Raw genomic sequence first — 23,632 nt, forward strand, 5'->3', positions numbered from 1 at the left:
GACACACAACATGAGCTTCAAATAGTCCAGGGCAAATGGAAAGGGAAGGTGAGCGAAAGTGAGAATTACTGGTTGACCCGATGAGGGCCGTCTATCAAAACTAATACTTACAATTCCGGAACTCGCAATGACAACCACCCATACTGCTTAACATAAAAAGAGCGCCATGAAACTCACCAACAATCTCGTGGGATATGTAGAAGCCTAAAATAGGAACCCAAATGCAAAGAGTCCAGCAAGCATCGCGGCCAAGCCTAGACGGACAGTGGAAGCAGATGCCATCTGAACAACACCTGGGCCCGACCCGGCTTGACCACCAGCATCATCAATTGATGCCGGCACAGAACTGGGTTTTTCGCCATCATTGTTGTTGGATCCAGGTCCAGATCCATCTTGTTCGCCATCAGATTCAGGGGACCCAGTAGAATCTCCCGCGCCTGAAGTACTAGTTTTGCTGGGCATGGCTGCTTCGCTGCTAGGGGCTGGTCCCGTCTGAGATCCAGGGGAGCCAGGGACGACAACAGGTCCATGGCCAACAGCAACGCAGCTGGCATCGTCAGAGCCATCAGTACTATTGTCACCGTTGCCAGCAGTGCAGACGTGTCCGGGACTGGCGGGATTGCCAGGGCATGGGGAAGCAGAAGGTTTGCCGTCACAGACGTAGCCGTTGTTTCCAGAATCGCCGGCTTCACCTGGGCATGGGGAAGCAGAAGGTTTGCCGTCACAGACGTAGCCGGTATTGCCAGAATCGCCGACTTCACCGGGGCATGGGGAAGCAGAAGGTTTGCCGTCACAGACGTAGCCGGTGTTTCCAGAATCGCCGGCTCCACCTGGGCATGGGGAAGCAGAAGGTTTGCCGTCACAGACGTAGCCGTTGTTTCCAGAATTGCCGGCTTCACCTGGGCATGGGGAAGCAGAAGGTTTGCCGTCACAGACGTAGCCGGTATTGCCAGAATCGCCGACTTCACCGGGGCATGGGGAAGCAGAAGGTTTGCCGTCACAGACGTAGCCGGTGTTTCCAGAATCGCCGGCTTCACCTGGGCATGGGGAAGCAGAAGGTTTGCCGTCACAGACGTAGCCGGTGTTTCCAGAATCGCCGGCTTCACCTGGGCATGGGGAAGCAGAAGGTTTGCCATCGCAGAAGTAGCCGCCATGGGGACAGATGACTGGAGTGCAGCCAGGACTGCAGATCAGCCCGCCACAGAGGATCACTACGGTAGTTGTGTTCTGGGCCGGGGCTAGTGTACTAGGAATCTTGTTGGTAGGGTAGCCAACATCCGAGACCGGAGCAGTCTTGTTGCAGACATACTCAGGGTCAGCGATATTGGCGTAGGCGGCGCAAGAAGAGTTCTACTGGGAGTAAGTCAAGTGTGCACACAACGGACGGGACGATCAGTGACGGGGCCTACAGTCGCGGTTGGACAGTCCTGGGCAGAGCAGATGCTCTGATAGTGTGCGCCTTGAGTCTCAATGATTGTTTCTGAGGGCAAGCAACGGTAGTTGAAGTAGCGGTTCAAGGCCAAGCCAACAGGGGCAATGTCTTCAGGGGTAACACCGAATGATATGGCGGCGGCGGCAACCTGCTCGATGAAGTAGGTGACCTCAGCAGGGTGGAGATTCATGAACCTGTTCAAGTCAGCATCTCCAGATGCAAGTGGAGGAGTGGAGGAAACGTACTTGTGGACAGTGTACATCGAAGAGAGCCCCTGGTATTTGGGGAAGGCTGATCCTTGCCCGCCTTGTTGAGAGCAGTCCAGGAGCATGCCAAAGTATTGGTACAGATGGGTCAAGAGGAGGTATTGACGTGTACCAATGCCGTTCGATGGCTTGCCCATCCCGAGAGGAGCAGCTCCGCCGTCTAGAGCGGGTCAGCAATATCACCAGAAGTCATGGGATGGATGGGTGGAGAAATGGGTGAGGCTCCCAGATATGCGTACCATCAAGAAAGTCGATGGCTTGACCCACGCCATTCCCACGGTTAGTCGAAGCGAAACAGCCATTAAAGTATGGAAGGAGGTCAACCTTCTCCCCATTGACGACGGCGGGAGCAAGGATGCCCGGGACGGCCACGCCATTCTGAGTTTCGCTGTCTGGGATTTGAATGTGGTCAGCGAGAGGATAGAGAGGGGGCAGAGGGGAGGCAGAAGGGCAGAAAGATGGAAGGGCAGAAATTTAGAAAGGGCCTACAGTTACCAATGACTGCAGTATTGACGACGGCAGTCAACAACTTGAGCTGATTCTCGGCAGTATTGTTGTGGAACAGGGCCGTGGTGTACTTGTCGCAGATGCTGATGGAAGATTTCTGGGCAGCAACGGTGCCGACGGCGGCGACCATGAGGGGAGACTTCAAATGCATGGCTGCGGGAGCAATTGGATGCAGCACGATGAGGAGATATTGAGAGAAGATATAGGATGGGATGTAATACCAAAATCGATGGAGCGGAGCAACGTGGTTGAGAAGCGGATGATGGTTGATGGATGAGAAGAGAAGAAGGAGAAGAAGAAGAAGAGGAAGAAGAAGAAGAAGGGCGGCTTTTGTAGAGAGGAGGGGAGGCACTAACACACCCACTAAGCAGTGCTGCAATTGGGGAAGGAGCTATGCCAGGAGAGTCAGGATGGTCAGATTCATTGCAAGCAGGGCAGGAGCGAAACGACCAGTTGTCCTACATATTCCTCTCTTCTCTTCTCTTCTCTTCTCTTCTCTTCTCCTCTCGAGCCAGCAGTGCGACTGAAGGCTTGTCCGTCCCTGCAATCTTTGACCGTTGAGCCCACCCCCCCTCCAAAAAGAAGAAGGAAAAGTACGCAAGGGGATGCAGGAGCAGACATGAAATTCCGAAAAAGGAGTAATAGCACAGTGACATTGCGGAAATATTCGTAACATATCATATCCTACACGGTTTTTTGCTTCGATGCGATATTCATCGTCGTTCAACCCCCAATCTCTCCCTTCACCCACTTCTCCAACCCACCCCTCGCGATAATCTCCTGCACATTCGGCGGCAACTCGCCAACTTTCTGGCTCCAGGTCGCGCCGCCGGGCCCTTCCGTAATCACCACCTTGCTCCTCTTGACGTCCCACAAGAAGGTCCATCCTGTCCTGCGCGTCAATACCTTCTCCTCGGCAGGACGCGCCTGCGGTGCTGGCGGTGGGCTGTCCAGACTGTCCTTGTTGGCCGATGGCTCTTTGACATCGGTCTTCGCCTCCACCTTCGGACTCGAGAAATGCTCCCTCAGTCTCTGCACCAAGCGGGGAACTTCGACGCCCATGAGAGCATTGTTGATGCTATTTCTTGCAAAGATGTTGCCGAAGCTACCAGAGACCACGAGCGGGATCTTCTTGGCGAGGATAGCCGTCGCGGCTTGTTCTCTTGAGCTACCGCACCCAAAGTTGAATCCCGAGACCAGGATATCGCCTTCGCGGGCGATAGATCCGAATGCGGGATCGTAGTTCTCCATACAGACCTCCGCCATCTTCTCAATCGAGACACCGTCTTGGTAAGTGTATTTTCCGGGGTAGATACCGTCCGTATTGATGTTGTCTGCGTCGCAGAACACAATTTCTCCTTCCACGCGCTCGGGGAAGCCAGGGAGGATGGCAGTCACGGCATCATCGGGTGATTCCTCGGCAGACTCGGATTTTTTGCCAAGGATCTCTTCCTCCGCGGTGCCGATGATAGAGTCAGCTTGCGCAATTAGTCGGTCAAGAGCCTCCTCGATGCTGATAGCCTTGTCCTCTTCAGCAATACCATTCCCTTCCCCCAGGACGACTTTCTCGACACCGATGGGTTTTTCGTACCACCCTGGCCCGCAGATCTTGCCGCTCAGCGCACTGGCTGCTACGACTTCCGGACTGGCGAGATACGCCTTGGCATCTGGCGATCCCATGCGTCCCTTGAAGTTCCGGTTGCTGGCACTGATCCCGACTTCTCCTGGCTCTAGCAAGCCCGTTCCAAGGCCAATGCAGGGCCCGCATCCCGCTGGCAAAACCTTGGCTCCCGCGTCGATCAGTATTTGCCAGTCGCCGGCGTCTTCTGCCACCTCTTGCTCTGGAATCGATGCAGCAGCGATGTAGAACTCGACGCCCGGGGCGATCTTGGCCGGGGTGCCAGATACAGATGCCTCCTGGAACACTCTGGCGGCAGCTGCCAGATCCGAAGCTCGAGAGTTGGTGCAGGATACCAGATATGCCTTGTGCAGCTTGATCTCCTGCGCCTCTAGATCCCGCAATGGTGTAGCGACCTTGACCGAGTTGGGTCCAGAAACATAGGGAGAGAGGGTCGAGAGGTTGAGATAGAGTGACTTGGCGTAGGCAGCTCCCTTGTCTGCCGTCAGCTGGTTCTGGATCAAGTCGTTGATCCTCTCATGCGAGAACTTGGACCTCATACCCGGCTCATCGTACAGCGCCGAGGTCGTAGCCTTCGCTCGCATCCAGGCCTGCAGCATCGAGTCAATTGGGAACAAGCCAGTCAGCGCTCCCCACTCCGTCGTCATGTTGGCAATCGCCAACCGGTCGTCCACCGGCAGACTGCGCATGGTCTGTTCCGATCCGGTAAACTCGATGGCATGGTTGAGCACCTCGTCGTTATTGAACAGGCCGCACAGCGCCACGATCACATCCTTGCCCGTGACGCCCTTGGGCAGAACGCCGGTCAAGGTGACCTTTGCGATGGGGGGGATCTGCCACCAGGTCTTGCCTGTCGCCCAGATACTCGCCGCATCCGTCCTGACCATGGCCGTGCCGAGACAGCCGACCCCCCCATACATATTGCTGTGACTGTCACTGGCAACGGTCATGGTCCCGGGCCACGCATATCCCTCCTCGACCATGATCTGGTGCCCGATTCCGCGTCCCGCCGGATAGAAGTCCACGCCTTGCTTCTTCGCAAACTCCTCGATCTGCCTGTACTTCTTCAGATTCGCCTCGCTCGTGTTCTGCACGTCGTGGTCCAGGGTCATGACAATCTGCTTGGGGTCGTGGATCTTGCTGGCACCGATGGACATGAACTTCAAGGCCACCGGCCACGAATTGTCGTGCGTCATGCAGTGGTGGGGGGAGAGGGTCACATAGTCGCCGGACTTCACGACCTTGCCGTCTGGCAGGCCGAGGGAGTATCTCTGGACGATCTTCTCGGTGAGAGTCTGGGGGATGCTGGAGGCGGGTTTGAATGAAGAGAGGATCGCCGCCGAGGAGGGGTCGGTGGCCTGGGCGTGGAAGACATCTTGGGAAGGCTGGGGGGCGGTGGAAGTGAGGTGCCGTGCCTGTCGTAGGCTGGCACGGGGGGCGCGGAGCGGTGCAGGGCGAGGGAGAGCGAGAGGGAGGGAGAGAGGGAGGAGAAGGCTGCGAGATGATGGCCTGGCCCGCCGAGGCAAACCTTGCAGACCGAGTCGTCGCTGCAGGTATGGGGATTAGCAATTGAATTGGGAGGGGAGCAGTGCCCGACGAGGCAATTGTGAGGATGTAAATTCCTAACTCACTGGGATCATGTTGGGGCGCAGCGACACGCGATCAACAGATGTGGTCGTGGGTGTAACTCCGTCAGTAGAGTAGAAATCTGCACCCAGATATCGATATCGATTTCCCCGGATTAACTACCTACTTTAATTTTTCTCCGTCATCCCCTATCACCCGCGAGGTGATTGGTCGGTCGGCCTCCGTCGGTCCGAGACGATTATCCGGCCGGCACGGGTCTCGGAAAAAGGAAAGTCCGGGCGCAGTCAATGTCGGGCAAGGGATGGATGGGTACAGTTGTCTTTCGCAGAGGCCACCGGCCATGCAAGGTGAGTCGGTACAGTAGGTAGTAGTAAATGTACTCCGGATCCGAAGATACACCTCTCCATCAGGGAGTCGTGGGTGTGCGCTCTACTCTGTCCTACTAGAGTGTCGCGTAGCGGCCCTGGTCTGTGTTGGGGCCCACGACAGCAGGCGAGGAGGACTAGAGTACCGGTACCGGTAATCGATCACTTTTTGGTGGGGCCGAGAAGGTGTGGGTGTGGTCCATAACTTGGGGGTGGGTAAGCCCAGAGTCAGTGCTTCACTTCCACTTCCACTTCCACTTCCACTTCCACTTCGACTTCCACCTCCCCTTCCACCTCCCCTTCCAACCTCCCCTCCCAAGTTCCAACACTCTTGCCTCCGCCAAGAAGAGCAATCTCTGGGCTCCCGTGGCAGGTCCAGGGCCCCGTGTCAAGCTTGAGGAAAGCAGCCGCAACCTGGGATCTGGCGTACGCTGTACCGTGGTCCGTACTGGTAGCACAGTACTGGTAGCACAGTACTGGTCGCACTCTCGGTGCTACTAATCTCGGTACCACGTCAAACACCCGTCGGACCTATATTACCCATCATTATTCTTTCTTTCAACCCCTTCGCCCCCTTCTTCCTCTTCTACTTTTATTCTTCGACTCTAATTCTATTTTCGTCCCTTCTTTCTGTCAACCCCCACCCTCGTTTCAATTCACACCAATCCATCCACGCCAGAGTGCCAGAGGCCCGAGACGTGACGACATACCGACGGCGGTACCACCTACCTCCTTATTCCCCGAATCCAACCCGTCTCAACCAGCAACACCTCAACATCTCAACACCCCAACCCCTCAACCTCGCCTCTCGAATGATACGTACCCTACGATGCACCCTCCCGTCCGACCATGAAAGAGAGAGACAGCCACCACAACCACAAACACGACAACATCTCAAACATCTTGAGCCACTGCACCGCAACGCTCCCAGCACATTCACTTTGTCCCCGTCGCTCTCTCACGGCCAGGCCATGTTGTACTCCCCACTCGCCCTCCCAGAATCGAAATCGACCCCGAGGAACTGTTGAGTAGAGTCATGCGCGCTCTGTACAACATCGACCAACGCCGACAGCTGCACAGCCCCGAGGAGGGATACTAACGACGAGCGAGAAAAAAATCTCCCTCCCCTCCCCACCCCATCCCTAAATTTAGCAAAACCATGGAAGGCAAACCAGTGCTGTCCCCCAGGTTCCCGCGGTTTGCGCCTCCTCGACCAGGCCTCTGCCGATCCAACTCGCGCTCTCCAACTCGACCATCCAAACTCGCAGACGACATCCTCTCGGATCTCTCGCCGGCGACCACCCTTGAAGCCTTCACCAATCCCTCTGGAAAGCTGAAAGCCAGTATCGAGGCGGCGACGCCCAGCGAGAGAGCTTTTGGATTACGGGCTACACTTGCCTCAAATAAGATACAGGAATGGGTAGAAGAGCTGTCAGGTTGGCCATGGCCGGCGGAGGGAGGATCTGCCGGCTTCGAAATGCCCGTTACGGAGAGGAGGCGACCGTCCACACCAGACGGAGACCAGGAGGCGCGGCGCAACAGCAATCATGGGAGCGAACACAACCAGGAACCAAAATACATCGGAAGTCTTCTCTCAACCGAAGTGGAGCGCTACGAGAACCGAATCGACGACATCGCCATGGACATGGAGGATCTGGATGTCGAGGCCATCAAGCGTCGGGTCCTGGATACGCATTTCTCGCCGAGATCCCGCCCCTCGTCTTCGGGCTCGAATGCGTCTCCTATGTCTTCTCTTTTCGCCTCGTACATCCGCATGGATGATTTCACCGCGGTTATTACGGCGACGGTGCTACAGTCTCTGCCGATTCTGAGCAAGCTGACGCGCTTGATGGAGAACTGGAATGTACGTTTGACTGTCCTCCGGCACATACCACCACTGGTCTGGGCACTGGACGATGCTGAGGTGGCACTGAAGAGTGGTTGGGCGACCATTGGGACACCGGAACAGAGTCCCGCTGGAAAGGAACAACAGCCGCACCTTTCATACCTCACCCGGGAGACCTTTGAAATTATGCGAGGTGTTCTGCAGGAGAAAGTCACACGGTTGGGCCAGGACCTGGACTTCTTGCTGGATACCCTGGAGGGGCGGCAAGACACACTGCCTGAGGCTTGGTTGGATAGAATGGAGACCCTCGAGAATGATTACGGACTATGGGTCGTTTCTGGGGATCGCAAGGTCAGGGAGGGAGAATGGGCTAGGATGGCCAAGGCTAGGCAAGAGGAGGAAGATGCCAGGAAATTGAGGGAAGCCGAAGCTGCAGAGACGGCGAGGAGGAATGCCGAGGAAGAAGCGGAGGAGGCTGCACGGAAGAGAGCAGAAAAGGGTGCCGAAGAGGCGGAGATTGCCAGATTGAAAGCTGAGTGTGAGGCGGAGGAAGCTGCTCGCCTGCAAGCCTCAAAATTAGCTCAAGAGGCCGAAGCAGCGCGACACGAAGCCGAGCAAGAGGTCCGAGAAGCGGCGCAGCAGCGAGCGTTGAGAGGTGCCGAAGCTGCCAAGATCATAGCAGAGGACGAAGCCCGAGAAAGTGCCAGGATACAAGCTCTGAAGAGCCGAGACGAAGCTGCTCAGTCGAGGGCGGACGAGGAGACTCTGGAGGCTGCTAAACAGAAAGCTGTGCCAGTTGCCCAAGGGGCGGAACGTGCTCAACTTCTTGGCGAACGAGAGTCCGACGAAGCCGCCGAGCGAAAAGCCCATGCTATGGAACAAAGCAAAATTCAGGCACAGCAAGACTTTGCAGACGCTGTAAGTCACAAGCTCAAGAATGATGCTGAATCGGCTGAAGCACAGCGGAAGGAATTGTCTGAAGCTACCCGGCAAAGGGGCTTGCTCCTTGCTGAAGCTCTTCTTGTTTCCAAGCGGAAGGCGGACCAAGAGAGGACAGCACAGAAAATGGCCCAGCTGCGTACCGACATGCTCACTGTTGATACCACTGGTGCCGAAGATACGGACCAACGGCAGGCCGCCGCCCAAAAGACTCGTGATGAAAGATCATCTGAGTTTATTCCCACTACCATCAGTAGTGCAGGTGCTGGATCTCCCCAACATCCAGACATAGATTGCGATATATGCGTCGAGTTACAGCAGGGCGAGACTCCATCCCCATTGCAAGCACCTGCTTCGGTGACGGGTTCTGCTGTGAGCTCTCCTAGCATTCAAACTCAAGATTCCGTGTGCTCCCTCGCCGCCTGTGATATGGATGGAGCTGCAAAGCCCCGAATCTCACAATATGCCCCGTTTGATGGCGGATACGAGGAATCCGACCCAGCCATCCACGAAACGCAGGTTGAGATCTTCAGCAATGACATGATCACTTCTCCGGGCTTAGCATCGCCAGTAAATCTTGACGACTCATTCCCTCAGACGCCGACCTCAATGCTATCAACTTCAGCAGAGGTCTTCACTTCACCAACTTCCGAGTCCTCAATACCATCTCCCAATGCGAAAGTCTCTCGTTTCGAAAATGCGTTTCCGAGCTACACTCGAGGAACGTCTCACGAGAAGAAAATATCTGATGCCAATTCGACAACCTCAATCGGTGCTTCTGGGACTCCAGTCAGATCACCGGTTTTCACCGACGGTGCCAATGATCAATCTGACTCTGGCGAATCTGCGATACAGACAGCGACGAACCACGGAGATATTGCGGTGGAGTCTCCCACCTACGAAATTCTCCACAGTGCAGATGCTCAAGGCCCACAATCAGATCGAGCACGTTCTTCTTCGAGTACATCCGCCGATATTATCTCTTCTTCTCCAGAGCTGACGACCGAGCTACGCGGGGCGCAATATCCAGAGGACTTTCCCTCTCCTGCATCTTTCGCTGGAAGCCCTGATGCTTCGGCCCACGACTCCGCCCCTACCACAGCTTCCATGTTTTTACCCTCCATCCCAACCACGTCGAATCCGCCCGGAACAGACATCAGGACCCCGCCAAAGTCTCGGGCGTCATTCGAGCAGAGTTTGTCTTGGGACGATTCATGCATCTCCGTTCTGTCGCCCGTTGCTGAGGAAAAGATGCCTGCCTGTACCGAGCTGCAGAATGTAGACGGCCCCTGTGAGCCATGCGAGCTCGCAATCCGCGAGCTGACGCCAAATGAGGATAATCATCTCAATGATATACCAATCTTAGGACGCATGATACCCACCCCTCGAACTGATAGCTCGGCGGAAGATGGATCGGTATCTTCACCAAAGGGTGTGGCCAAAGTCACTTTCTATGGCACTGCAGGTCCGGGGTACTCCATCTCGGTTCCTCTCGATGGAACCTCGACTCAGACTAATGATGCACTTCCCATAACGTACGTTTCATGCGAAACAGTCAATCTGAAGGAGGAATGCATTCTCGACACTGTGGAAAACCCGCCGGCGCTCGTTGCACTGTCTCCTGGCATGTGGATGGTGGTTCCGCCCCAGACTGTGACCTCCATATCCCTCACAGGCGGATCGCCTGTCAAGCCAGCATCGAATGGTAGCCCGGGCACGGGGCTGTCACGGCGTGAAAGTCTCTCTTCGGATGCTTCCACGGTCATCAACGGTCGTGTTAGCGAATCTCCATGTTCGCCCATTATTTCCCCCATATCGGAGGATGTATCAGAGCTATTCGAGGATAACGAGCCATCACCGTCAGCTGGTCGTAAAGGGCAGCGCGCTGGGAATTTCTACGACATGAGCCCATCGGGCTCTCCGCCGGGAAAGCTTCAGCGGCCACCGCTAAATTTTCCCAAACGGGCTCCAGCTACGCCTTCATCAAGCACAGCTCCCGCGACACCGCTCGCGACCTTTGCAACACCTCTAGAAGCGCCCTTCTTCGATAACATTGACCTATCCACGACTCCAATGATGAATAGTCCCAAAAAGGCCAACAGCGACGAACAAATGCAGCAACAGATCAGCTCACTCTTAGAGTCCATCCCAGCGCGCATCCGATTAAGCACTGAAGTCGAGAGCACACCAGTTGTACCTCAGACTGTTCGTACCAAGAGGTCTCAGCGCTCCTTGACGCCGTCCTTTCGCCCCAGCTCAAGCATGAGCAACTGCAGCACCTCTCGCGCCCCAACCCCCTCCTTCACACTAGCCCCAGCATACGGCAAACCGGGCTCCCGGCACCGCCCGCAGAGTAACAATCCCGAAATCAAACTCTACCATCTGTCACGCTCTACAAGCGAGGCGCCCATCAAGCTCTTCGTGCGCCTAGTCGGTGAGCATGGCGAGCGGGTGATGGTCCGTGTCGGCGGTGGTTGGGCCGATCTCGGCGAGTATCTCAAGGAGTACGCCAGTCACCACGGGCGTAGATCAACAGTTGAAGTCAGCGATAAAGTCGAGATTCAGGATTTGCCGGCCCGGAATGTATCCTCGTCCTCGATAGCCACCATCCGTAACGGCCGAGCGAGTCCGGTGCCGTCGCGTCCGCAGAGCGTGCTGGAGCGCGAGAGATCGGCTAGTGCCTCTGGTTTGCGCGTTCGTAAGACGAGACGGTCGGTTGGTGAATTCTCTTCGTCGTCAGATTCGGTGGGCCCGGCTCGCATCTCGGGCGCCCGCTGCCCATCCACACCCATCCCGTCTACATCTCGCGCACAATCTCAGCATCACGATAGTCCTCCTTCGGCAGCCTCAAGCGTGGATACTGGCCGTAGCTCCCGGCTGAGTTGGACGGACGAAGACTTCAGCCTAGGGCTCGCGGGTCCGAAGAGTAAGAGGGTTGTCATCAGCGAGAGGGATCAGGAATGGGTAGACAGCATGAAGGAGAAAGTCAAGATGGCGAGCGCGGAAAAGGAGAAAAGAGAGCGGGGTAGCACGACGAAAGCTGGGAACGCGAAGGTGGAGGGAAAGGAGAGTTTTGGAGAGATGGAGAAGATTCGGGGGACGAAGAGGTTGTTTATGAAGAGTGGAAATTGAACCGACTCTCGCCCTCGAGTACCAAGAGAAGGATCATGGTCGGGGCGGTCTCTCTGCATTGCTGGCGTTGCGCTGCTACTGCTGCCGCGTAGATTGTACATACATTTCGGGGACGGCTTTCTACTCTTTCTGTTCTTTCCGCTCATACTTTTCTTTTCTCGTAGTTTATCTTTCAATATTGCATGCATCGCTTGCGTAGGGCAGAGCAGCGGGAGTATTACATTACCCAACTGGAGCTGGGACGGCTGGGACAGGGAGATACCAAGGTGCCACGGCGGATCGGCTGATCGGCTGGAAAGGCTGGTCATGAAAAAATCAATCAATACCCCTTTTTTTTCCTTCTTCTTCTTCTTCTTCTTCTTCTTCTTCTTCCTACTCGCATTCTGTCTGTCTTGTCTCGATCGCTTCTTCTTCTTTGTGCCTGTAATCGATTTCGTGTCGCGTCGTGTCGTGTCGTGCCGTTCCCCCTATCCACCCTTTGTCCTTATCTTTTTCTAGTAGTGTTTGAGATTAGTACCTGTAGGTAAAGGGGAGTAAGTAAGGGAGGGGAAGTAAGGGAGGGAGGGAGGTAGGGAGGGAGGGAGGGAGGTGGATGTTAGATTATAAGATGTGATGTGATATGATATGTAAGGTGTATGTATGTAAGTGTAATTGTGTGTAGGTGTAAGTGTGAGTGTAAGTGTATGTAAGTGTGAGTGTAAGTGTGAGTGTATGAATCAATGAATCAATCAATCAATCAATCAATCAATCAATCAATCAATCAATCAATCAATCAATCAATCAATCAATCAATCAATCAATCAATCAATCAATCAATCAATCAAAACGGGGGGAAAAGATTATTATTTGAAAAGCGAACGCTCTTCTTGTTTCCTAGCTTACTCACTCTTTTCATAAAGATCGCATTTATTTGCAACCTGCTTGCTATTCCTGATTTTTGAATTCAATCTCTTGATCTATTAAAATGTAAGTGAGCGTAAGAATCTAAAATCTAAATCTAAAAAACCGAAAAACTGAATCTAGAAATCAGCCCCTCCTCTTTGCCCTTTCCCCTTTTTCCTCTCTCTTCTCCTCTCCTCTCCTCTCCTCTCCTCTCCTCTCCCATCTCCCCCTCTTTCCCTTCCCCACTCACTCATTAAATCAATAAACCCCTCGACTCCTCACTCTGATTTCCGCAGCGCCTTGGTCGAACACGACCATGTTGCTGCGGAGGAAAGTGTCGCCGAGGAACTTGAGCTGGCCGTCCGAGCCGCCGATGCCGCTCTGGCAAGCGCCCGTGCCGGTGAAGTCGTCGAGGATGAGGTCGCGCGGGTCAAAGGGGAGGATGACGCCCGCGAGCTGGACGGCGAGGGTTGGGGGCTGGGCCGTGCAGGAGACGCTGTGTGGAGGGGGTTAGTGGGGTGGTGGTTTCAAGAGGAGGTGTGAGGGGGGAAAAGGAGGTGGGGGAGAGAGATGGGGGGAAGGCACATACGTCCAGCCCGGGTTGGGGAGATTGGCGTTGTACACTCCTGGTGGCTTGAAAAGGCTGGCGATTTGTCGCGCGACCGGCCGCGGCACGTACGACAGCGTCACGCCCGCGTCGATGAGGGTCTGGTTGGATCCGAGCATGCCCGTGGTGTTGAGAGGCTGCCAGACAGGGGCCGGGTGCGAGGCGAAGGGGTCGGTGGTGCTGGTGCTGAAGAGGTAGGCGTCAGGTGTGATAGCGTAGGCTTCTATATTGGGGGTTTATAAATGATTAGCGATGTTGACATTGATAAGGTGTACTACTGACACTAGTGGACAGGTTTGAAAGTGAGGGAGGTGAGGCAAGATGGTCAGAGGAGGAGGAACACTGGAACGGAATGGATGGGTAGGGTATGCATACGGTATTGTGGCCGTGGTAGCGATCCGTAGACGTAACCTGGTCCCTCGGCGATATATTCGATTGGGAGCCTGGCCGTTTGACCGCGTGTGGCGACAGGAGCCAGACCACCAAGTGCGAGATATCCATCAGGTCGATTGTTCGCAGGCACAGCAGCTCGTTGAATAGCGAGCGTGAACACTGGGGCCACGAGATTCTGCTTCCACATACTCGTGAATATGGGGTCATATGGGAGTTGGTTTGCCGGTACATCAGCCGAAAGGTTCGTTCCCGAGAAAGCGGACGTACTGCCCAACGTCCCCGTTAGTCTCTTGATATTGTCGTTCTCTCTGAAACGATGATTTTGCTGCTCCGGGAGTGGGAAACGTACAGAGCAGGGTAAGCAAGTCCCAACATCCCACTCGAATCTAAGCAGGGGTCGGCCACAATATTTGCTCTATCTGCAACGGCAATCTGGGTCTTGACGCTATAGGAGGCACCATGTCAGCACACGAACCTCACACCGGAAGGCCGAAAGAGAAGAGCAGGGCGTACGTGATGCCACCCATGGTAGCCTTCACCATCCCGAAATAGCCGCTCTCGGCCGTGTAATCACCGTATTGGATATTGAAATTCACTGCGCTCTGTCAGCTCCCATCTCGCTCTGGAGCCTGAGCTCGGTCCATAGATTTGATGTCGGCTTCCAATCTCTTTCGTCCAACTGAATCCCGGAATCACTAACCGTCAGGAATGCGCTTGAATTCTTTCCCCGGTGTATACTTCTTGGCCACAGGAGGGGAGCAGACATCTTGGGTGGTCGGGCTGCCGTCGTCGCTGAGACACGTGAAATTTGACGCGAGGATCCAAGTGTCGGAAGAGCCGGTGTCGACGGCCAGATTATACGACCTGCCGCCTATCGTGACGGGAACCGACCAGCCCTGACCCTAGAGTTGAAAGCATGTATTAGCCATGAGGGGGGGGGTGGATTGAGGAGGAATGGTGTAGGATGGTCCATACTTTTTGTTCTTCGTTCAACCCTGCAAGACCGTAACCCCAAAATCTTTTATCGATCCCTTTGCCCTTTCCTTTCCCTCTCCCTCTACCGTTGCCTCTCTGACGTGTGAGAGGAAAGAAAGTCGTGACATTCACATCCGGGCTCGGTGCCCTCAGATTAAGCGATGCCCGCCAATTCTGCTGCAGTTCCGATGGAGCAGCAGTCGAGAGGCCCGACGCCGCTAGAAGAACCAGAACAGAGAAACGCATAGCTGTGTAAGAAGAAGTCAAGTGGCCTGAAGAATCAAGCAGAAGTATAGATAAAAGGGTTGGAAAGAGGGTTGTAACTGGGCACGACTCCTCGTTTATATGTATTCTTCCAGAAGGGCACTAGAACAAAAACAACCTTCTTCCAGAACACGGTTAACATCCCGGGAGAATATCTAAAAATGTCAAGAAGCGGACCCGAATCAGCCAGAGGCTCGGCAGAGAACAATACGAAGCGGGAGGACAATCTGAAGGTTTGCCAGGGAGAACTGGCCGAGGTGGATCGGGTGGGGAGGGGCTCATGTACAAGGACAATGGGAATGAGGACTTGGAATGTCGGAGGTTCGAATTCCGAAGCGATACCAGTGCAGAGAACGAGATCAGGGGTTCAGGTGGTGCAACATGGAGCTGCACGTGCGATGGGTGCTCGCATAAGAACTCGGGACCGGAGACGCGCGCGAGACTTGGGAAATTGGATGGACCGCGTATTGACCGCCGGTGAAAGAGAGGGATGCAAGCGAGTTTGGAATCTTTTCATGATGAGGGTGTCGTTGTATATTGAATACAATATATGTACATATATAGAACTGATTTTACGAGACATCGGCAAATAATCATGCCTTGATGAGCGGTTGGCTTGGTTTGGGTGTCTCTATGTTGTGCTTCTTGTCTTCCGAAGTTGATCATCAAAGGCCAAAGCGTATATCCTGGACCTGCATCATATCGTGGTCAGTCCAGCAATGCGGCTTTCCTCGAGCGAGCGCCCACCGATTCAGGCGCAGAACTGGCTGTAACTGTTCATGGGGCAGGGTCTTCCCAATATACTTCCAGTGCCGGTGAACGCTGCCGACGCGACTCCGCACGGCGTCGATTCTCCTTTCGACATAGGGCCTGGCACCGATTGGGCTGTCATTTCGTTGGACGATAGCTTTCGCTACCTGCCATTCCCATCCGGCCTGCATAACCCACGGTCACGAAATAGTGCCACAGCACGGATTTTACCGGTGCCCCGGATGGGTATGTGGCGTCCATCGTGTTCCTCGACGGTAGAGGATCCATCCTCTTGCTCTGGAGCATCGCGCCAGATCTCAACGCGGTGTTGTCGCGAGCCGTTTTGGATGGGAGGACCAGATTTGAGCATTAGCTCAGCGACCCTCGCCGCCTGCGCAGCATCTCCAACCTCCGTCAACAAGACGCTCGACTGGTACATCAAGTGGAGGCTCACGAGACGCAGGTAGAATGCGTCTTCGCTTGCCGTGTCTGTCCGCTCCAGCGCGTAGTTGAAATCACTCGGTACCGTAGGCACGAGTGCACGCCTAGGCTCGAAGTTGCGCACGGAACGGGTCGTCGACGTGTTATACTGTTGTTCGGAAACATACGGTGGGTTGGAAACAATCAGGTCGAATTCCTGCGGTAAGCGTGACAGCTCTGCATTCCTGAACACATTTGCCCGGCCGAACTGGACCTGCGGGCTATGTGTATCATCGTCCAGGATGGCAACGGGGTCTATGTTTCCAGCAGCAACGTTCCGAGCGAGATTCTCGCGAGCCAGAGTGACCGCGACACGGCTCTTGTCCAGCCCCCAGACGTGGAGATGTGGGAACTTGGGATGCAGCAAGGAGTGAAGCAGCAGCGATATGCAGCCGCTTCCGGAACAGAGATCCAGGATCCGCAGCGGCCTTTCTGTCGTCTGCCCACGGCTGGATTGCACCAGGTCCGGGTGCAACTGATCTTGATTCAAGAGTTTCGCGAGGTAGGCCGTGTAAGATTCCGTCTCGGGCCTGCAGCACCACCGCAGCCGGGTCACGGTCAGTCTTGTCACGTGATGTAACTTTTTTTTTTTTTTATATTTGGTTTTCGTACCTGGGAATGAGCACACCAGGACGACATTTGAGATCCAGGTCCCCGAACGGTTGAGAGCCCAGGATGTACTGTAAGGGTTCCGCCCTGGAGCGGCGTTTGCAGAATTCGAAGAGAAGTTTGCGCGACTGCTGGGCATTCGCGGGTTTGAGTGTCTGGACGTGTTCTCTCAGCCACCTCAGCTCATTGATGGCGGAGTCGAGGGTGCGAGCGCCTTGGAGGACGAGGGGGAGGAGGGGCGACTTGTTGTAGGCGTGACGGACGAGGGAGGGTGGGAATCGAGGCATTTAGGGGGGGTTATTATATGAATAAAATGAGCAGGAGGATGGAGGTGGCTTATTGCATCTTCCACTACCGGTGAGTGTTGATTGAAGAGGAGGATGGGGACGGTGGTATCACGTGGACAGGACGTGACAGGGACGAGTGAGCAACTGCTAACGAGTGACCGAGATTTGGAGATGGTGTTGTTGATACGAATCCGATATAGATGAGGCGGGGGGCCGAGGCGAGGGACTAAGGTTTTTCCGCACGGGGGCCGGGCCGGAGGCGGATGCGGACACTAAGCCGGATCGAAGACGCATGGCGTCAGATAAGACTTTGCTTCTTGGCATGAAGCTTTTCTTGTCTTCAGCCTTATAACACAAGACACTACGTGCCACCGGTATACCTACATACACTGTACTGTCAGCATGATCGCACCTTCATCTCTTCAAGTCAAGCGCAGACCTACATGTATCTCCTCGGCTTAAATCTCAGCTCGGCCCAAGCCGGGACCGCCGCTAGCTCTACTAAGCCGGCTGCAGGATGCTGATCTCAAAACTGGTTTGGACAAAGAAGAGGGGAGCGATGATGTACCACGGAAGGCGGGGTAAGTAGGTAAGTACCAAGGTACCTACTCTGTACAGTACTGTACCTACAACTACCATTTCCTGACAGTTGGACGGCGGGACGGGGAAGCGAAGCACGGTCATCGGGTCGTGGGGTGATCAAGCTGAGGACTGGGACTAGATCGAACTAGACTGGACTAGAACTTCGATCCCGGAAACTGCCTTCGCTGCGCTCTTTGCCCTTGTTGTATTCCCTCGTTCCAATCAATCCATACGGACCTGCAAGCAAATGTTTCATATTCCATACTATGCCCACCTAGACATGATCAGTGATGACGTGTCTTATATCTGGATCACCAAGGCCCAACTAATAGGCCTGTATAGACCCCGCTGACGTCGGGTCCCGCTAAATGTGGCGTGAACCCCGCTTGCCCTTGAGATGGCAGGCAGCATTTGCGGCAGGTGCCAGGAGCAGATGGTGAATTCGGAGTCGAGAGGCCTGTACTCCTCAGTATAGCTCTTGCCGTTTGCGAGCAGGTGAATGATTATTACGATCATGTGAAGACGCTCGCACGTCATTGCCTTGCTGAAGCTGAATTTGGACGAGAAGCCTCAGGCTGCCCCCCCATCCTCGAAGGACTACTTAACAACGGCCTCTCCCCTTCTTTTCCAACTTTTCTTTCATCCACCACCAACCTCATCTCACACTCATACCAACTCCATCTCACTCCCACACTCCCACACTCCCACACTCCAACCAAACAATCAACCACTACCCACCCAAACTCAATCAAAATGGAGACCGTCAAGGTATGCAATCAATTCTTCCCTCGTCTTCACTACTCTCTCCCTCTCTCCTTTCACCCTCTCTCAAGCTGCCCCCCTTCTCTTTGAGAACACGCTGTTCTTCAGCTTCCCTTCACCCTCACCTCCGACCTCACCTTCCACCTCACTTCTGATCTGCGGCTAACATTCTCCCGCCAGAACGCTGCCAACTACGTCGCCGAGTCCGTCCAGGGCGGTGGTGCTCAAGCTTCCAAGGAGGCCAACAAGCAAGTGGCCAAGGACTCGGATGCCAGCTTGACCAGCCGTGCCTCTGCTGCCAAGGATGCCGTCTCTGACAAGATGGACCAAGCCACCCACGAGACCAAGGCTGATGTCCACAAGGGTACGTTCTCCAGTCCTCCGGTCCTTCTTTCCCTTTCCCACTCACTTCAAGAGTACATTCTAACAACTCTGCAGAGGCTGCCAAGCACTAAATCGGTCGTCCCTCACTTCACCAACATACTTCGTGACTGTACCATGATGGGATAGGGGCGTATGGGATGGTAGATGCAACGGCATGGATTTCTCTGAGGGTGGTCTGATGGACATCCAATCACAATAGTCTAATGACAGACATTGTTACCAGACGTGCTTGACTGTGCCGTGCTCCTCGTGGTTGTGACATGAGGTTTGCATTGCCAGCTCATCGTTGGTAGATACTCTTCCTCCCACGACTGAAGCCACCATGCTACTGGCAAACTTGCACTCATTTCCTGCATTCGTTTTACATTGGTATAATCTGTATTCTGTGTCCCTGCTATCCCTTCCGTTGCTTCGCCCTCCGGAAACCTAAATCCTTCTATAACCACAATTCTTTCCTCTATCCCATTCTTACCTAGTATGACGTCAAGATTTCGAATTTGAAGCTTAGATCGAGAGGCTGTGAGCAAGATTTTAAGCTTTTTGAACTCCAAGTCAGCTAGTTGATCGACCAGTCTGAGCTCCTGGACTGACTTGGTTTACTTTTGAGAGCTGGCTAGGGATTTTGATATAGCTTTCTTGTAACTTTGCATGCTTTCCTCCTTTTAATTCATCGATGGTGAAAGTAAATTCTTGCCGAGCTGGCTAATTGGCTGGGTGGAATATGGGCCTGTGAAGCGATAATGAGAAATGAGGAAAGAGGCTAGCATGATTATAAATAAGGTAGGTAGCAATCGGACCTTTCTTGGCAATACGTAACATGGACACGGTATCCCTTCGCTAGACTATGATGTATGTCTGTGATGTATGCGAGGAGAGTGGAAAATATCTCTGAGGGGGGGGGGGGGGGGATGGATAAGTATTCTAAAGTAGTCTCTGTACTGTCATGGCGTTATTCCTTGGGCTGTAATAGAAGATGTGACGCGCTATTGCAGGGTCACTACTAAAGCAGGCTCTTAATATCTCAAAAGTCTCTATCGCTGTCAATACTCTCATTGCCATCAATCCAATCACTTCTACCCAGTATAAAAAGATTATTTCAAATGTAGTTGGTGAACTTTAACTATTCATTTCAACAGCTTTTTTTTTTAAAAAAAAAAAAAAAAAAAAAAAAAAAAAAAAAAAAAAAAAAGCAAGGTCAGAGTGAATTCTTGCTTAAGATGAATAACGCCACGCTGTGGAAGAGCTTGCATACATATTCTTTGAACTCGTTCAGAAGCTAATCCTCAAACCGGATCTACCGGCTGGATGTCTGTTAGCAGTTGATAATCTGGAAAGAAAAGGGGGTTGTGATGGCCTAAGGCTGTTAGGCCTGTTGGGAGCACGTGCACGCTAAGGGGGTACATAGGTAGATTTCTCTTACCAAAGAGAACTTAGAAATATTATCCTTTTTATACAACCTGGTCCCTTTCCCCATTATGAAGTGTTGACTTACGCAGCGACCGTCTTGTCATCTTCTTCGATTCGCAGTCAAGGAGATAAACAACAAACACTAAGAATACTATTACTAGAAACACAAACTTCACCTTTAATAACCTCTTCTTAAGAATTCAGCGACAAAACCTCCATTCTACCACCACTACTACCAAAACCACGAGACCCACAAAAAACGACCTACAAAATCAAATAAATGCATGAAGAAGGAACGATAGAACACTACCCCAATTCACCTTCCCCGATAGACTCAGAAAAGAGATACGAAGAGAACGTCTACCACCTTTAGCCTTCACCTTCAATACCTTCAACACCAGACGAGCGCTCACTTTCGACGGCCTCAATCCTTTCCAACTCAAAGCAATACTCATAGCACAAACTGATAACTGAACTTCCTTTGAGAACATACCTATGGATAGCGAAGTCAATTACCTCACTATCCCAACTGTCAGACACGGAAACTCAATCACTACTTTCTAACCCCCGAGACAAACCAATTGTAAGGTTTGTACTTAGGATTGATACAAGGAAATCACGATACAGATGCCCCTGTACGGACCGGACAATAACAGGACAATTAAACAACCAGACAACTGCAGAACCTGGTAAATTCCGATTGGAATGCACATTTTGGGATGGGATTGTTTTGTTTACTTTCTACTGCTTCTCGGGTAGTATCGGGGCTAGTGACTGTTGTCAATCTCTTGGATGCTATCACTGACATTTATATTATCATCTTACTTCGAAGACCTCATTAGAAATATTTTGGTTTTTTTTGGGGGGGGAGGGTTGGAGGTCAGAATTCCCAATCCCGAAATAAACACATCAGTTTGGAACAGGCGTGGAAGAGAACCCATTTGGAGCTTGTGTAATACTCATCTGCTCTGCATTAAGTTTCGCACGTATCCGGCACTTTTCCAGTCAGTCAAAATCGGATCAGGACATTTGAAATACCTGCTTTATAAGTAGTTTTCATATGAGTAGTGTAACTCCGCGAATTTCTCGTAAATGCATCTTCGGTCTCTAATCTCAAGGCGAATCAGGCAGCTGTGAATTTGGAATGTATAAGATTGCGCGAATGAGAGCTTACAATATGATTGAATTATCACAAGGCTAAATGGAACTAATCAATTCAATTGGGGAAAAACACTTTCCGAGGTATTTCCGGAGATGGAAACTACCCAAGAAGGAATATAAAAATATCCTTCATCGCATCAGATTTTTCTATTATTCAAGCGACCGCCTTCTTTGGGATTTAGCGATTCGATCAGAGACTTATGTGCTCTTTGTTGAACAAGGGCTTACTTTGGGATGATTACAATAAGCTCCCTAGTTGACGCGTCAGATGCGAAGGGAGGTGAGTGTTATTGCTCAAGTTCCTCTTTGCAGCTAACCGCAAAAGATTTTTCAACTGCCGCAGAACAATTTTCGATGCTATTCTTCTAGTCAGACTTATAACTTTCACTTTTTTATAACCAATGTACTCCTACATATTGATTTCTGCATACTGAAGATCAGTGATCTTGGGGTTGCTATGTTTTCCATAGCAAGTACGGATATCGTGACTTCCAAGCAAGCAGTTAACGTTGCTCGCTCTAAAATAGCATATAACCAATAAATCAAGCAGCACGTTATCTGTCCCACGACTTTGAAAACTCCAAGATGAGTCTGCCATGCTCGCCTCAGTTCATCGGTGGAGCAATCGTCTTTCTGTAAAAATACCCGCTTGAACCTACCTACCTTATCTCTATAAGCCGCTAGATTATTTTGTAGAGCAAAAAAATATACGAGCACATTCCTGGATTTCTGATGGTGGCTTGAAGACTTGGTAGCTAATTTATCTAACTCATCTACTGTCAACGCAGTTTTCATTATCATTGATTTGTTTACTCTGGATTTGCTTGGGGTGTTAAGCGGATACGCTGCTACCTATTGTGTAAGATATGCCGCTCTAAATGAACGTTGCGCACTGTGAGGGTCGGTACGATGGCGCAGTCAGGGGGCAAGCATTCGGGGTGCATGTTTGCTATTTCTTAAGGAAGCCTAGTGTTTCTTAAGGAAATCTAGAATACAAGGAAGCCATCTTTATAAGTGTGCTTAGGCCTTGGTCACGCCTTCCGCACTCCCCACCCCCGGTAGTGCCTGGATAGGGTCGGCCTGGGCACTGGTGATAGCTGTCTCTTACAATACATGTTTTTGCGCAAAGGAGTACGTGGATCGATAGGAGTGGAATCACATTATCTGAGGCAAGTTGCAAATCTTAAACCAGATTCTCGGGGCTGAAGAGAAATAGCGGCTGCACCTTTTCAGCCAGTTGCTAGCCGAAAGTCAACAAACATTTTTCGAACTTTTGAGTATAACCCCAGGGAAAGAAGATGGTAGCTGCCAGTTTGGTTAGTCCATTGTTGTTTTCCACTAGCCCACAGTACCTGGCAAGCTTACTTTCTATTGCCGACATTGGATTTCCGGATGTTTTCGTAAATTCAAATTTCGTAGCCATTGTTTTGAAATGGCGGGGTCAATCTAGAGGCTCGGGTATTTTAGCGAGACTTGCCGAATCCCACGCCAAGCCCGGCATCTCCACTGCAGCCTCGAGCTCTCTTCGAACATCAACACAACAGCTGCATTGCTCTCACCACACCGTACCGCCGCGCCGACGACAACCATGGATGAAATAATCGAGCAACTCGATACGACGACTATCGTCTCCCTCGGCGCCGTGGTCGTAATCCTCACCACGTCCTACCTCCTCTCGCACGCCCTTCTTTCCCCCAACACGCCGTCCCGCCTACGCATCCTCTTCATCTGGCACTTCTTCGACTTCCTGATCCACTCCATCTTTGAAGGCTCCTTTCTCTACAACTGCTTCTTCGCGTCCGCGCCCTTTGATCCCGCGGTGAACCACCCCGCGCTCGTAACGAACTTCCTGGGCCAGCCGGACAGGGTCTTCGGGAGCCGGTATGCGGACAACTGGGCGAGCGGGCTGTGGATGGTGTATGCGAAGGCGGACAAGCGCTGGGCAGAGGCGGACCTGACGGTTATTAGTTTGGAGCTGTTGACGGTGCTGGGGGCAGGGCCGTTGGCCTTGTATATCTGCTACGCGATTTACAAGAAGGATGCGATGAGCGCGTTTTGGATGGTGGTGTTGGCTACCGGGGAGCTGTATGGAGGTTTGTGGCTCCCTGGATTATCTGCGCAGGAGATAGAGAGAGTGCTAATCTCTGTGCAGGCTTCATGACCTTCTGCCCCGAGTGGTTGACGGGCAACCAGAACCTCGACGCGAGCAACTTCATGTTCAAATGGGTGTACCTGGTCTTTTTCAATATGCTGTGGGTCTTCCTGCCTCTCTATGCGATGTACCATGCGTATGTGGATATGAGGAATGCGTTCCTGGTTCGGCACGGGGTGGTATCGGCGAGTCTGAAGGCCAGCGAGGGTGCGAAAAGAAAGTGA

General features: G+C 52.8%; 7 protein-coding genes across 7 annotated transcripts; 3 read left to right on the top strand and 4 right to left on the bottom strand.

The window, feature by feature from the left end:
* Nucleotides 1–204: 204 nt before the first annotated feature.
* Nucleotides 205–2,356, bottom strand: L3040_008442 (uncharacterized protein; the record flags this gene model as incomplete). Its single annotated transcript, XM_066157054.1, has 5 exons — nt 205–1,350; nt 1,410–1,626; nt 1,678–1,858; nt 1,938–2,090; nt 2,188–2,356. 5 exons carry the CDS (start codon nt 2,354–2,356, stop codon nt 205–207), a joined length of 1,866 nt encoding a protein of 621 aa, XP_066010328.1.
* Nucleotides 2,357–2,928: 572 nt separating this feature from the next.
* L3040_008443 (uncharacterized protein) lies at nt 2,929–5,484 on the bottom strand (the record flags this gene model as incomplete). Its single annotated transcript, XM_066157055.1, has 2 exons — nt 2,929–5,259; nt 5,476–5,484. The coding sequence occupies 2 exons, from the start codon at nt 5,482–5,484 to the stop codon at nt 2,929–2,931; spliced, it is 2,340 nt and encodes a 779-aa protein (XP_066010329.1).
* Nucleotides 5,485–6,955: 1,471 nt separating this feature from the next.
* On the top strand, nt 6,956–11,713 carry L3040_008444 (uncharacterized protein; the record flags this gene model as incomplete). The annotated part of the gene is made up of 1 exon (XM_007293466.1): nt 6,956–11,713. One exon carries the CDS (start codon nt 6,956–6,958, stop codon nt 11,711–11,713), a length of 4,758 nt encoding a protein of 1,585 aa, XP_007293528.1.
* A 1,140-nt stretch (nt 11,714–12,853) lies between these two features.
* Nucleotides 12,854–14,816, bottom strand: L3040_008445 (uncharacterized protein; the record flags this gene model as incomplete). The annotated part of the gene is made up of 8 exons (XM_066157056.1): nt 12,854–13,091; nt 13,185–13,425; nt 13,578–13,861; nt 13,945–14,040; nt 14,109–14,190; nt 14,296–14,497; nt 14,571–14,590; nt 14,672–14,816. 8 exons carry the CDS (start codon nt 14,814–14,816, stop codon nt 12,854–12,856), a joined length of 1,308 nt encoding a protein of 435 aa, XP_066010330.1.
* A 931-nt stretch (nt 14,817–15,747) lies between these two features.
* On the bottom strand, nt 15,748–16,960 carry L3040_008446 (uncharacterized protein; the record flags this gene model as incomplete). The annotated part of the gene is made up of 2 exons (XM_066157058.1): nt 15,748–16,594; nt 16,677–16,960. 2 exons carry the CDS (start codon nt 16,958–16,960, stop codon nt 15,748–15,750), a joined length of 1,131 nt encoding a protein of 376 aa, XP_066010331.1.
* A 1,335-nt stretch (nt 16,961–18,295) lies between these two features.
* On the top strand, nt 18,296–18,759 carry L3040_008447 (uncharacterized protein; the record flags this gene model as incomplete). The annotated part of the gene is made up of 3 exons (XM_007293468.1): nt 18,296–18,310; nt 18,485–18,668; nt 18,743–18,759. The coding sequence occupies 3 exons, from the start codon at nt 18,296–18,298 to the stop codon at nt 18,757–18,759; spliced, it is 216 nt and encodes a 71-aa protein (XP_007293530.1).
* A 4,085-nt stretch (nt 18,760–22,844) lies between these two features.
* L3040_008448 (uncharacterized protein) lies at nt 22,845–23,632 on the top strand (the record flags this gene model as incomplete). The annotated part of the gene is made up of 2 exons (XM_007293469.2): nt 22,845–23,349; nt 23,409–23,632. The coding sequence occupies 2 exons, from the start codon at nt 22,845–22,847 to the stop codon at nt 23,630–23,632; spliced, it is 729 nt and encodes a 242-aa protein (XP_007293531.1).

The sequence above is a fragment of the Drepanopeziza brunnea genome, assembly GCF_022702325.1.
Source record: "Drepanopeziza brunnea f. sp. 'multigermtubi' strain 214-2 chromosome Unknown ctg16, whole genome shotgun sequence".
Lineage (NCBI taxonomy): Eukaryota > Fungi > Ascomycota > Leotiomycetes > Helotiales > Drepanopezizaceae > Drepanopeziza > Drepanopeziza brunnea.